This window comes from Delphinapterus leucas, chromosome 9 (assembly GCF_059928025.1).
Source record: "Delphinapterus leucas isolate spDelLeu-1000000601 "Yukka" chromosome 9, BTC_Dleu_Yukka2, whole genome shotgun sequence".
Classification (NCBI taxonomy): domain Eukaryota; kingdom Metazoa; phylum Chordata; class Mammalia; order Artiodactyla; family Monodontidae; genus Delphinapterus; species Delphinapterus leucas.
In genome coordinates, this window is record NC_143137.1 from 58,331,270 (window position 1) to 58,347,132 (window position 15,863).

General features: G+C 36.5%; 1 protein-coding gene across 1 annotated transcript in view; it reads left to right on the top strand.

The window, feature by feature from the left end:
* PPP1R9A (protein phosphatase 1 regulatory subunit 9A) overlaps window positions 1-15,863 on the top strand; it is a 313,863-nt gene that overhangs the window by 257,345 nt on the left and 40,655 nt on the right. Inside the window, exon 10 of the mRNA XM_089917647.1 lies at window positions 262-433. Coding sequence (XP_089773773.1) covers window positions 262-433 — 172 coding nt within the window. The remainder of the gene's footprint in view (window positions 1-261; window positions 434-15,863) is intronic.

Below are 15,863 nucleotides of genomic sequence, written 5' to 3' on the forward strand. Positions count from 1 at the left end.
TTGGATGAACAGCAAGGTCTTACTGTATAGCACGGGGAACTATGTTCAGTATCCTGTGGTAAACCATAATGGAAAAGAATTTGAAAAGGGTATATATATGTATAACTGAGTCACTTTGCTAAATAGCAGAAATTAAACACAACGTTGTAAATCGACTATATTTTAATAAAATTTTAAAAAAAAGAATAGGGTAGTTTTGCCTAGTGCTTGGAGAGAAGTGCTGATTTAGGGTTTCATGAATGGATATTTTTTTTCTCTTAGATTAGAGATTTGGAAGCTGAGGTGTTCAGGCTACTGAAGCAAAATGGGACTCAAGTTAACAATAACAACAACATCTTTGAGAGAAGAACATCTCTTAGTGAGGTCTCTAAAGGAGATACCTTGGAGAACTTGGATGTCAAGCAGACACCTTGTCAAGATGGCCTAAGTCAAGGTTTGTTTAACCTAACCATAAAAAATGTTTTTAATGACTGTAAAATTTGGCCTTACATTCTTCTTTTTTTAACTCAGAGATTTAAAAGTTGAAAAAGTCTTCCTGCTGTGGGAAAGAAAAACAGGCTTATCAAATTAGGAAGTTATAATTTTTCTCTCATCTTATCAAAAATAAATCTTTGATGTAAAGAATTAACAAAATTCCAAATCGGACAAGTCAGATATTATTTTTAAACCACCATAAAATTGATAAGCTTAATAAACTGCCTTAAATTGATAGCTCGTCCCATATAGGGTGAGTTATACTACTTAAGTATTAATTAGTAAGCCTTAAAATGAGTGATTTTTAAGTCCCTAGAAAGATCTTTTTCATAACGTCAGAAGGCTGACTTCTAGCACTTGGAATTCACTAAGAAGTTCTGTGTAGTTTTCTGCTTTTACCTCGATGTCCTGTGTATATGTCTCATTCTTTCCTGTCAGAGACCAAATCAGACCAGAACACGAGAAGCATTTTGTATTGTGAATGGCTGTCTTCTTTCATACACCAGCCATAAATAAATCACTTATTTGCTTCCCTCACACGCGCCCGTGCATAGACTGTGTGTATAAGAATGTGTATGAATGTTTTAATACGTATAGTGTATTTATAAATTAGAGAATGTAGAAGAATTTATAACAATAAATGCACAGGCGGACATAAAACTTTTAATTTCATCTTTTAAAATAGGTACCTAGTAGACCTTAGAAAAAGTGAAAATAAAAGAATGTCATGTGGCAGCATTGTCGTGAAGGGACTGACAACTCACAGGCAGTGGTTTGACATGCAGTAAAACTGTGATCACTAATGAGCTGTTTAATTCTTTGATGCTCTTTCGCACATATTAAAATGTCTCCAATGAGATTTTCCTGATAAACAAGTGTTTATATCATATCATTAACTTTCAGAACTAAACTCTTAGCCGTTGAAAGTGAAAAGTATTGGAAATTTTCATTTAAAAGTAAAGTGGTATTTAGAGATTTGCATCTGTTCACTAAGTTTATATCCTTTTGCTGTGTTTTCCCTTACTAAGACATAATCTGTAAATAATGCCTCCCAGGCCGTTAAAGGAGAGTATTTAGCACCAACATTACCACTAACTGAAGAGGTATGTGACTTTAGGAAGGTCATTCAACTTCTCTGGCTTGGTTTTTTACTATGTATAATATCAAAATGGCAACACTTCTTTCTTCTCCACCCTAAAGGGTGTTTGAGGTGAAAAAAAGAAATTTTATTAGAGCTTTTATGGAGTTACAATTTTTATATCTGGAACTCGATAAGATTGTTTTCTTAAAAAAGTCAGAAATCAAATCAATGTGTTTTTTTCACCTTTTTGAATATTTTAATTCTTCAAATTCGTCATAGTTTATAATAAATATATATTCCTGCTATGCCATACACAAAGTATGATCAGTAACCAGTAGCTTTCCAGAGTCTAATTCATTTCTGTTCATTTCTTTTAGTTCAGAAATCTGTATCTTGTCAAACATATAATTAATGGTATTTATTAAATTATATGACTACAGAATATCAGCAAACTATACTATAAACATGCTGATTTGGATTAAAACCTTACATTTCTTCTGAACCCTTTTTCTTCTCTTCTACACCCTCCATTTTGCCACATAATTACCAGTTTCCCTAGCAACACTGTCGGTTCACGGTGAGATGCAGAGACTACTAATTCTTCCTGAGACCAATCCATGCTTGTGCAGTAGAGGTAGAATCAGTCATCTCAGACATTAGTAGCATACATATCAAGCGGTACTCTTCCAGTTTTGCTGCCGAGGACAGTCAGTGATAAATCTCCTTGAATTTCAGTTGCTTGATCACATAAACTAAAATGGCTTGGTCAGTAGCTAGATAGGAATGCTCTGGAAAGCACTTTTCTAAATTGATCCTTTGCTTCTGTTGCTAGGGAACGCTGAAGTCCTAGAGGTTCAGAAAAGGAAGTAAAGCAGCGGACCAAACGCAAGCCATTTGGTATTTAATGATCACCCTCCCCCCCAACACACACCTTTTTGCAACAGGATGGGTACAGCGGTTGAAGTCAGTTCTGCTAGTCTGCGCCCTTGAGGTGCAGTGCTTTACCTCCCCACCTCCTGTGGCCTGTCCAGTTCTGATTTGTTTTCCAAGCACTGGAGTGTTTTATTGATAGGATGAGTGGTTTAGCATCTTTTTGGGTCTGAGGCAGCTCAGTGAAGCAAAAGGATTATCAGTTATAGGTCAGTGAAAAATCTATGTTAGAATGAAATGTGAAAGAAAAGGAAGGAGAGAGTGAAGGAGGCAGAAAGGTAAGAGGAGGAAAGGAAGAGCATGTAAGCGGCTGCTTCTCCACAAGAACTCATCTTCTTCTAGGAATGAGAGTCCCAACTGGGGATGGATTAATTATGTGACTCTCGATATTAAATTATTGTACATTTTTAGAGTGATAAAGCCACTTTTCAAACCATGCAAAAATTTGCCACAGTTAAATTTATATCCAAACATCATATGTATGGTTCTTTCTATAAACTAAGCCTACTCAAGTATCTCATTAAAATGTTGACAGATTGGGAATTCCATGGAGGTCCAGTGGTTAGGACTCTACGCTCTCACTGCTGAGGGCCCCAGGTTCAATCCCTGGTCGCCAAAAAAAAAAAAAAAAAAAAAGTTGGCAGATTATATATACAAATATATTATTTAACACATTCTGATACTTTTTTCTTAAAATCCATAAAGCAACTATAACAATGTTTTTTCACCAAGAGATGAAACAAACTCTAAATCCCTTCTAGTTTACACCAGTATGCTGGTCAGATATTAGTTTACATGTGTTCCAGGATGTGAAAAATGACAGTTTTGTCCCACTGCCATGTTTCATATTTATAATTTCTTAGTGTCTGAGTAATGCTGGTCTGTATAAGAGTTCTCTACCTTGTATCCAAAGGCCCCGAAGTGACTAGAAATGTCTGTGGCCACTCAGATATTCAAGTCAGGATTAGAAAAAGAGCAGAAAACAGGCATGTTAGAGAGATCTTGGTAGGAAAAAGGGTTGTAGTCATAGTTTGATTAACTTCTCTAAAAAACTCAAATACCATGCTCTTCCTGAGGCAGGTGAAGGGTTTGGTATGAAACAAATAGATGATAGAAACATTTTAAGAGATGAGAGGGAGTTTGAAGAAGAGAAAAAAGTGAATAAAATTAGAATAATTTTCTTCCTGATTCATAGACCTTATGTTAAAAGTGGGACCTTATGTTAAAAGTGTGTCATAGGGTGTGCTTGGAGTAAAAGTAGTCTTTGGATGCCGGAAGAAGAGCTTATACTTAATTCTGTAAGCATTGTGACCCATTAACAGTTTTGTTTTTTCTCAGAAATTAAAAACTCTTTTAATGGAAAAAGATAACATTTGCAAAGTCAGCAATAGTGATAACAAACAATACTTTAACACAATATTGTAAATCAACCATACTTCACTTAAAAAAATTATTCTTGGGAACCGATGTAGTGTTTCTACGGGCCAGGCAGTGTTTTAAGTTACAGCAATTCATTTAATCCTCACAACAACCCTAAGAAGTAGTATTGCTGTCATCCCATTTTACAGATCAGGAAACTTCAGATGGAGAAATTAAACCATCTGTCCAAGGTCACTCAATGAGCAAGAGGTAGAACCAGGAGCTGGACTCATCCAGCTCCACAGCCCATTTTCTTAACTCTTCAACTGAACTGTACTGGTTTTCTGGAGTCTGCTGCTTCTCCTAGACAACTGATAGGAACTCTTTGCCCCCAGGAAAGGCTGAAATCATAGGAAGTCAGGAAATCCAAAGCAATACCGTTAATAGTTTTGAGGCATAACAGGAACTGGGTCACTGCTAGGTTTGTAAGTGTAATTCAAGGATCCCTTTGAAATTTTGGCATTAGTACCAAATGCTTCTTTTATTTCACACCCATCTACTCAGCCAGTGGGGCACTGATTAGATAACACTGCAAGTTATCTTCTCCAAAGTATGAACATGGAAGATGGTATGTAAAGCATTTTATCCTTAGTTCTTTTAGTTACTTACTATTTCTTAACTCTAATGAGAACTGTGCAAGAAGAAAAAAGACTTAAATTGCAAGATAGAGGATTATAGGAAAGTCGAGACTTTCATAATAAATTGTGGCTGGAATTAGTCAATCCTGATATTTTTTTTTTTAAGATTTGTTATTTATTTATTTATTTATTTATGTTTGGCTGCATCGGGTCTTAGTTACGGCATGCAGGATCTTTCGTTGTGGCTTGCGGGCTTCTCTCTAGTTGCATTGTGCGGGTTTTCTTTTCTCTAGTTGTGGTGCGCAGGCTCCAGGGTGCTTCGGTTCTGTAGTTTGTGGCATGCAGGCTCTCTAGTGAGAGACGCAAGCTCAGTAGCTGTGGCGCACGGGCTTAGTTGCCCCGCGGCACGTGGGATCTTAGTTCCCTAACCAGGGATCGAACCCACGTCCCCTGCATTGGAAGGCAGATTCTTTACCACGGAACAACCAGGAAAGTCCCAATCCCAGTATCTTTAAAAATAAAAATATTTCTTAGCTACTTTTTAGGTAATTTAAGAATATCCTAGAGAAAGGAGCATAATGATAATGAAAATAATATCTTCTTGCTGTTTCTCTTTTCCCTTACTCTTTTTCCACAGAATGGTTCAGCTGTTGCAATAAGACCCCAGTTTCTTTTTTTTTTTAATTTTTATTTATTTATTTATTTTGGCTGCATTGGGTCTTCATTGCTGCCCACGGGCTTTCTCTAGGTGCGGTGAGTGGAGGCTACTCTTCGTAGTGGTGTGCGGGCTTCTCATTGCGGTGGCTTCTCTTGTTGCGGAGCACCGGCTCTAGGCGCGAGGTCTTCAGTAGTTGTGGCACACGGCTCAGTAGTTGTGGCTCATGGGCTCTAGAGTACAGACTCGGTAGTTGTGGCACACAGGCCTAGTTGCTCCGCGGCATGTGGGATCTTCCTGGACCAGGGCTCGAACCTGTGTCACCTGCACTGGCAGGCAGATTCTTAACCACTGCACCACCAGGGAAGTCTCAGGCCCCAGATTTCTTAAAAGTAGATCTCAGATAGTAGTCCACATTCGAATCCTGAACCCAGTAAGCATCGTCCCAAACCTGGGATTTGTGGACGTATCAGTAGAACTCTGAGCCTGCTTAGATATTCAGGCCAGCTAATTCTTTGGTCAGTAGGCCCTATCGTATGGTATTTGCTTATTGTGACCCATTTGTTAGCTTATTGGTTTGCACTGAATCTGATTTTCCTGAATTGAATCGTTTTTTTGTAACTTACTCATATTTAAATAAAGTCTTTATCAGGAAGAGCAAGGGGAAGTAAACAACTGCCATTAAGGGTATTTGCCTTTTTCACCACCTGTGTGTTTTTAAATTCTTATATTTCATTCATCATGCACTGTCTAGAAATAACTTGGAGCGACACCTTTATATGACAGGATAGAGTGAATTGAAAGTGGCAAGATAAAGGAGAACAATGAGGATGAGGACAGAGTAGAACCAGATATGATGCTACAAGTGTATATACCATATTTATATTATTTCTGAAGCTAAGTCTTTAATTTGGCTGTAAACTTTCTAGTCATCAGAAGGAGATGGAAACCCTGGTCCATTACATTCTACACAGTGTTCATAAGATTAAGACAAACCATCTGCTCAAGAGAAGTATAACTATTGGTACCAATAATGCATGATTTGGAGCAGTGATATTAATATTGATAACATCCTCACAGTAGATCCACTGATGATTGTATTAGGGCATTTTCACACAGTGAACCTCAGTGTGGACTAATGGCATCACATAAATATACAATGTACTGTTCAGTAAAAGCAATTTAAATTACTGAGAGGAGAGGATGTACAAGAAATGATGGTACTTAGCTCTCTGTTGACCTAAGTTGGTGCTCAGGTGCTCTGTCATGTATGTCAGGTCAAATTTGTTAACCATATTCAAAACTTCTAGAATGTGTTACTGAGGGAGATGCGTCAAAAAATAACACTATAATTGTAGATTTATCTGTTTCTTCTTTTGGTTATGTCGGTTTTTGCTTTATGTGTTTGAGGTGATGTTAATGGATACATACAATATAGAATCGTTATATCTTCTTGGTAGATTGACCTCTGATCGTTAGGAAATGTCCCTCTTTATTTCTAGTAATTCACCTTGTTACTGATTTTGTTTGAGATTTGAAGAGCTGTATCAGCTTTCTTTTAGTAAGTGTTTGTGTGGTATCTTTTTCCATTCTCTTACTGCAAATTTTCCATATCTTTTATAAGCAATGGCTAGTTGTTTATTTCTATTACAGTCTCAATCTTGCTTTTAAAAAATTTTCTCAATCTTTTAAGATGCATTTAGAACATTGCTATTTAATTTATTTACTGATATATTGAGTTTAAATCTTACTATTTGTTTCTAATCTAACAAAAAATCTTTCTTTGTTCTTTTTATCTGCTTTCTTGCCTTCTTTTGGATTAATCAAGTGGGGATTTCTTTTCTTATTTATTTTTTCCTATATTAACTTTATTCTTTGTGTGGTTACCTACAGATAAAATTTAGAATATTTGCTGGAGAGGATGGATTGACTATTCATTAAGATGTCCCCATTCAACTGTTGTGGGGGGTTTGTTTGTTTGTAAACAAGTTTATTAGCATGATTAAAAACATTTTGGGGGGCTTTCCTGGTGGCGCAGTGGTTGAGAGTCCACCTGCCGATGCAGGGGACACGGGTTCGTGCCCCGGTTCAGGAGGATCCCACATGCCGCAGAGCAGCTGGACCCGTGAGCCATGATCACTGAGCCTGCGCATCCAGAGCCTGTGCTCCGCAACGGGAGAGGCCACAACAGTGAGAGGCCCGTGTACTGCAAAAAAAACCACAAGATTTTTTGAATAATGACAAAGAATTTCTAAACATGAAAGAGTATCAGTGGCTATACCTTATAACCAATATTTGAAATTGAATGGGCAAGCTTTTTTGCCAGTCTTCCTTTTATTAAAAAGAATCCATTTATTGGTTCCATGTGAAGTCACGAGTTGTTTTGTTTGGGAATGAGTCCTTACTGCAACTAAGCATAAAAAAATATCTTCCATAATTGGAGCGTGACCTGCATTACTGAGTAAAGAGTTGATAAAAATCCTCAAAGCGTTGGGGATTTGTTTTTTCTTAAAAACAAAAAAGCAAGAAAACATTCTTTTTATACAAGTGTTGTACTTCTTTGTGAGCTTTTAATAAATATAAATTGTCAGTATGTTAGAGGTTATACTCCCTGGCAAATGCCTTGAGTATGGTTTTCTGTGTAGCTAATGTAGTATAGATCTGTATATTTAACAGTTAGGATGGATATGGGGATAATACAGGTTTCTGAGGTTTAAACTAACATTATTGTGTTCTGGAATAGAGTTACTCCTCTACTCTCAGATGAGCGGAGTGAACGCCCACTGGCTGGCCAGAATTCTCTTTATTTAAAAAAAAAAAAACCTACTTGTTCACAAAGGTAAATGTTGAATCCAGAAATGTATTTTAAAGTCTACATATATATTATCATGACCAACTGTGTCTATGTAAGAAACACAAAGTTGGTTTAACATTTTAAAACTCATATAATTCACACATTAACTAGAGGAAAAATGTATATAATCATTTTATTAGATGAAGACAAACAATAAAGTTGAACAGTTATTCATGGTAAAAAGTTTATTAAGCTAGAAATACATAGGAACTTTCTTAACTTGTTATGTGAGGCTAACAAAAGTCTCTATCAACCATCATATTTAGTGGTCAAATGTTAAAATCAAGAATTTCCTTTAAAATTAAGAATATTTTTAACATTTCACCACTAAATTTTTTTTTAATAAATTTATTTATTTATTTATTCTTGGCTGCATTGGGTCTTTGTTGCTGCATGCGGGCTTTCTCTAGTTGCGGTGAGCAGGGGCTACTGTTTGTTGTGGTGCACGGGCTTCTCATTGTGGTGGCTCCTCTTGTTGTGGAGCACGGGCTCTAGGTGCGCAGGCTTCAGTAGTTGTGGCACGTGGGCTCAGTAGTTGTGGCTCACGGGCTCTAGAGTGCAGGCTCAGCAGTTGTGGGTCACGGGCCTAGTTGCTGCGTATCATGTGGGATGTTCCCGTACCAGGGCTCGAACCTGTGTCCCCTGCATTGGCAGGCGGATTCTTAACCACTGTGCCACCAGGGAAGTCCCCCACTAAATGTTTATTACCACATCTATTCAATGTTATCCTAGAGGTCCTAGCAAGTAGTAGACAAGCAAAAGAGATAAAAAAATATAAGGAGTGAAAAGAGGCAAAACTATCATTATTCACAGATAATAAAATTGAATACATAAAAAAACTCGAGCCTACAGGTCATGAGAATTAAGAATTTAGCAGCGTGGATGGCTCTTAGAATCATAAGACATCAGTCAACTCTGACAAACAAAAAACGTAACTTTTTAAAATATAAATTTATTTATTTTTGGCTGTGTTGGGTCTTCATTGCTACGTGCGGGCTTTCCTCTAGTTGCGGTGAGCGGGGGCTACTCTTCATTGCGGTGCTTGGGCTTCTCATTGCAGTGGCTTCTCTTGCTGCGGAGCACAGGCTCTAGGCGCGCGGGCTTCAGTACTTGTGGCTTGTGGGCTCTAGAGTGCAGGCTCAGTAGTTTTGGCGCACGGGCTTAGTTGCTCCGTGGCATGTGGGATCTTCCTGGACCAGGGCTCGAACCCATATGCCCTGCATTGGCAGGCGGATTCTTAACCACTGCACCACCAGAGAAGTCCCCCAAAACGTAATTTTTTACAAGCTACCATTTATGATAGCAACAAAAAATATAAGGTAGCTAGTATGAATTTAACAAAAGAAGCTCAAGACCCATGAAAAGACATTCAAGAAGACCCATATAAATCAAAAGAGATAGGAAGCCTCAATATTGTAAAAATGATATTATGCCAAATTAATCTATGTATGCCATACAGTTTCCATCAGAATTTGAACAGGGTTTTTTTTTGTTTTTTTTTTTTTGGAACATACAAGTTGTTTCTAAAATGTAGGTGGAAGAACAACTTGACCCAGAATAGTCAAGATACTCCTGAAGAAAACCAAGGTGAGGGAACTTGTTCTTTCAGATGCTGAGATTCATTGTAAAGCAATAGTATTAAGACAGTGTAGTATAATCTCAGCAATTGACAAGTAGACCAGTGCAACAGAATAGAGTCCAGAAACAGACTGATCCATTCATGTTAGTTTGAGAATGATACAAAACTGACATTGCAGATTAGTGGGGCAAGCATGGACTAACAAATGTCTGGGAAAATTGACGATTCAAATGGAAAAAAATGAAATTGGATCTCATGAAATAGAATTCATTCATGAAATAGATTTCATATGGATTGTAGTCTCAAATATGAAAGGCAACATTTATAACTTTTAGAAGAAAATGTAGGAGAATGCTTATGTGATCTCTTATTTAACACAAAAAAATCCAAATCATAAGAAAAGTTTGATAAATTTGACCACAGTAATATTAAGAAAATCTGATCGTGAAAAGATACTATAAAAACATAGAAAGAGAAGCCAAAAATTGAGAGGAGATATTTACAGCCCATGTAACTAAGAAAAAAGATTGTTATCGTTATCCAGAATATACTTAAAACTTATCCCAATCATAAGAAAATACAACTAACATAATAGAAAAATGGACAAAACACATAAGCAATCTGTTCGCAAAAGAGGAAACCCAAAGATTGGTGAACATAAATAAACATTCAACCTCACTAATAAAAATAAAATGATTGGCAAAGATAAAGTTTCACAGTAATATGTGATAGCCAGCATGTAGGGGAAAAAGAGAAAACTCATACAACTATTTTGTTAAAACAATTTGACATTATCTAGTAAAATGGAAGATGTACAAATTCTATGGCCCAATAAGTTCACTCCTGTGTATATATATGCTCTCCAGAAATTCTTGTTGTGTACCAGGAGACATGTTCAGAAATGCACAGCAGCATCATTCATAATAGCTACAGTAAAAAGTTAATTAATTCTAGTCAAACCTTTCAACATAATGTTGAGCAAACAAAAAAAATGATTTGAAGAATATTATGTACAGTTCATTACCATGTGTATAAAGTTTAAAAGCAAGCAAAATTAATCAGTATATTCTTTAGAGATACTTTTGTGGAATAACTAGGAGAAAAAAACAGGGGTTACAACTAGGAACGGGACATAGAGAGGGCTTCAAAAGTACTAATTTTGTTTCTTAGGCTTGATAGTAGGTACATGGGTGTCTTTTTTTCCCCCTTCTATTTCTATATGACTTACATATATGGTATACTTCTTTGCATAAATAAAATATTTTAAAATAAAAAAAATTAAGTAGCATAATTAAAAGATGAGAATGAGAAAAACCACAAAAGATTTTTAGGCTTAAAATATTAGTTTAAGATTTGTAAGAAAAAAAGCCAGCACCAGCCAGACATTTACATTGATAAGGAAGTTCACGAGGTCTTTGGACTCCTCCAAGAAATTATTTTCTGCTGAGGCTGTAACTATGTGTTATCTTTGTGTTTCCCTGAGCCCTCAAGGTTAGTGGCTCTTTTCTGCTACCTGTAGATATGAGGCCAGGCCAGACTCCTACCACCGCATCTGATTTATTTCCTGATAGGGTCTGAGAGTACATTAAACATTCACTTTTAGCACTGGAACCCAGAATTTTAAAAGAAAGTTAAAGACATGATTAAAGTCAGAATTCATGAAATGGAAAGTTATTAAAAGGAAAGTGAATGCTTACACTACATCATCAGGAGTGTCTTATACAAGAGAATGAGATACAGAGCAGTGAAGTAATTATTCCATGCTGTCATGTTGTTTAGTTCTAAATTGGGGCAGGGGAGAATTCTTGACTAGATTCAAGCTTTCTTTATCATGCCTATAGATATAATTTTTTTGTAAACTTTCACAATTTTTATTTTTCCTGAACAGATTATTTTCAGTAATTTTTTAAAATATTTATTTGTTTATTTTTGGCTGCGTTGGGTTTTCACTGTTGCGGCGAGCGGGGGCTACTCTTTGTTGCAGTGCGCGGGCTTCTCACTGCCGTGACTTCTCTTGTTGCAGAGCACAGCCTCTAGGTGTGTGGGCTTTAGTAGTTGCAGCGCGTGGACTCAGTAGCGGTGCGTGGGCTCTAGAGCGCAGGCTCAGTAGTTGTGGTGCACGGACTTAGTTGCTCCGCGACATGTGGGATCTTCCCGGACCAGGGCTCAAACCCATGTCCCCTGCATTGGCAGGCAGATTCTTAACCACTGCACCACCAGGGAAGTCCCTTCAGTAACTCTTGATCCCCAATAAGTAATTTTGACCATGAAATACTATTGAATTGCACTAATTAAAGTTTGAACATTCCCAGTAAATCACTGTGGAAAATTTTAATGAACAAGCCAAATAAATGAGAAATCAATACTTATTGATTGTTTTCTGGCATATCATTAAAGGCAAAATCTGTTCTCTTACTCAAAAAGCAAAGCAACCTAAATTGCCTGTCTAGTTTTGTGCAAGTTTTGCATCTGTCTATGTGTAAGCCGTTAAGACTTTTGTTGACAAATCAATGAGGCATTCAAAAGGAGGTATTTAGTGGCAAAACGGCAACTCTCCTTGGTTCATGTTTCTCACTGCATCTTCATAAATTCACAGAAGTCACCAGACCCTTCAGTCATACTGAGAATATGTATTAGTGCTAGAAGAGATCTAAAGTTGTTTTGATGGAAAGCAAGTTATTTTTTCAGAAGCTAAGTAATTTTCTGTTCATTTTAGGAAAAGTAAGCTACTTCATATTTTATGTTGGCTTTTGAATAAAATTCAATTAAAATAAAATTTTATTCAAAAGCCAATTGAACTGTAAAGGTAGATTATGATCTTCTGGAAGTCAAGACAATTTTAACCCAAATGTGGAATATAGCTCCTTTTCAAGGAAATGTCACAAGATAGCTGTGTTTTGAAGTGTTTCTTATATCTTATAAATATGCTCTGGTTCACCGTGGATCCTAATTTTATAGATTGGAAGACAGCATATGATTATGCTAAGGTAAGCTGACTAAACGAATTAGCTGGGAAATCAGGGTGGAGGGATATAAAAGTAGGAAGGAGAAGATGCTGCACGGGGTGGTTTGTATATGAAGTATGTGCAGTGGGTTCCTGTAGATTATTTAAGATTTCTCTTAAGATGTCTACCAGCCAAGAGGGAAACACAATCAATCATGGGGTCACAGCATCTATAGAATTAAAACTCGAACGATGAACAGCTATTTCTGGAATTAGGACCAGAAAATTCTCTTGTGTGCATGGTTCTGAACAGTCTGCCAACCATATTGTTCAGTAGTTATAGTACTGAGATCCTTAAGGTTTTTTCTGTTAATGTGGGGCACAGACATCAGGTTATAACTGAATTCTCTTAGGTGGACGTGAAGTAATGTTCTACTTCAATGCTGTGCCCTGATTATTTCTGAGACCTATAGGAAATTCCACTTATGAGGAAAGTTAGGAAAAATTAGAACGTATTTGAAAATTTGAAACTGAAAACTCTGTTGCTTGTGAGTTTTCTGATGAAACAGAAGGGTTTGGGGCACCAAAAAGTCATTCTTATTTTTATTTTGGTTTTAATGTTTGATTTATTCAAGTTATATTATCAAAAACCTAGTTCTTTACATTTTAAAACTTGATTTGCAAATCACTGCTAAGTGATCTTTGAATAATATTTAGTTCCTATTTACAGACTTAGCTAATTGAACATGTACAAACATTTAAAGTTGCATTTATAAATTTTTTATATTTGATTTCCTTTTTAAGTACTATTGTTAGCAACTGACAGTCTTTGCAAGTACTTAAGAAGCTCTTATACATCTGTTCTATTAAACTTACAAGTATTGTGATCTTTAAAGTTTTCTTAAATCTTCTAATGCTGTATTATGCAACTCAGTCTTCCTCTAGTCAAAAGATACTGTGCAAGTATCTTTTATTGCACAGTTTTGGAAGCCAACAATTATCACCTCAGGTAACTTAGGTTATTTTCTACCAAAGACGTAAAATCTTAGTTCTTCCCATACTAATCAAGGAAGATGTTATGTCACAGTATATAATTTGGGGACTTGCCTAACTAGCATGCTTGGAATTACTAATATCCAGAGATTATTGACAGGAAAACTGATTAGATTCCTATAAGCAACCCTGAGTGAGAATACAGAAGCTTGTTTATTGTTGTCATGGCAAAGACACTATAGTGTTAAGAAAAGGATATGCACATAAACCACCTGCCTAGACCCAAGCTCTGACATGACTTCATAGTCCTACTCACAGAAGTCTGCAATTCCCAGCCGGTTTGCCCATTTGATTTGATTTTACATTTCTTCAAATTTTGGGTAATGCAAATCTTTTCTATCAGAGTCTAAAGACAGCTTACAATGAAGGAGTCCGAAGATATTTAAATGCCCTGTTGTCTAAATCTCAATTCTCAGAATCATGCAACTCTTACAAGTATTTCAAATGATATATGATGGAATTTAGTTTTTTATATAGTTTTTTTCTGACTTGTAGTCACTTCTTCCATGGGTAGTCTAGCCTAGTGGCATTACTAAAGAGTCACTCCTGAGATATGAATTGTAGAAATGATCCCTGAAAGTATAGTCTTAAGAGATATAGACAGCAAAATTTGGACCTCTCTCCCCTTTGAGAATAGGAGTGTAGGTTGACCGTAAGCTGAAGAAGGCTAAGTTAAACTGCACTGGAGAAGCACTACATTAAAACAAATTACCAAATTATGTTTCAAAACCATACAGATAGTTTTGAGATTGCATTTATTCATAAATAGGTAAAAAAAGAATTCCTCAATGTTTTTCAAAGATTAGCAAATGAAATATATAGTTCATACAACAATAAACTCAGACCTAATTAAAAAATTAAGAAACAGCAATAATCTTCTGCTGGTTCTAAAATGGTAAGAAATCAAATCAGCCTCCTAAAATTTCATAAATACTACTTGGGATACAAAATTTATCAGGTTTTGGGTGGTTATAAAGAATTCGACTATTAATAGAGTTCAGAGTGAGAGTTACCCATGGATGGGTTCCTAACCAAAGTGCTATCATAAGATGAGCTGAAGTTGTATAACTTGGTCTCAAATTACCGTGTCTGATTCAGTACATCCTCCCCATACAATACTGAAACAAAGTAGTAACTGGAAGGAAGCTAAACTATAGGGCCCTTATTTAGTCCCAATCACCTGGCAGTGAAATAGCAAGGCAGGCAAACAGCCTCCATAGATGTGATGAAAGAAAAGCCATCTCACATAGGGCAGGCTGACAGTCACAGGGATTTTGACAGAGTATCCTGAGCTGATACCAACATCTGATAATCCTGAGTCCTAGAACACTAGAACTATCAGATTAGAATGGAATTAAGATGTCTGTAAAAGTAAATTTACTGAATATGTGTTTTTTCGTTTTTATTAATTTTAACTACATAAGTAATATATAGACTTTTTTTAATACCTAATGCAAAAAAAAACAAAACACAAATTTAACATTACAAATAAGACTAAAGTACCTGTTGACCAACACCTCCAAATCTAATATCTTCTTTGGAGGTAACCACCATTATCAGTATGAAGTATACCTTTTCAGCTCGCTTGCTATGCAATTATATGCATATATTTACTGTTGGAAAAATGTATTTTATGTTGCTGGGATTTTTTAATATTTAAGATGAATATACACGTTCTGCACCTTGCTTTAGTCACTTAAGAATATCTTGCTAATTTTTTTATGTCAGTAAATAAAGACATTTGTTGAGTGCTTATAATGTACTCTTTCAAGCATTTGTATATCAATGCATTTAGTCTTCATGACAATGCAGTTATTATTATGTTGTTATTATCATGCCCATTTTAGCAGCTGAGGATTCTGAGGGAAAGAGAGATTAGAGAAATTGCCCAATTTAGTGACAGAGCCACCGTTTTGGATTCTGTTCAAGGAAGACTAACTCCAGGTCTCCTCGCACGGCAACTATTGTACACCGCCTCTCTGAGGTACATTAGCCTACCCCTGAATGCGGTGTGTATCAACCCAAAGCCCCATGGGTCCATCTTTTGTGAACTTGCAGTGACTGAACGATATGCAGATACTGTTCAAGTTTAAAGATGCCACCGAGTGCCTCATTATGCTCGGCATTTCGGTTGATAATAGCACAAGCCAGGCAGTGTGATGGTATAAGGTGTGTGGGACTGTTTTTGAGGAGAATAATGAACATAAGAATGCGGAGCAGACCCCATTGTTATGCTGCACCATTCCCCTACTTCCCTCTCAGCCTATGTCTGATCTGTGAGCAGCATTCCATTTAC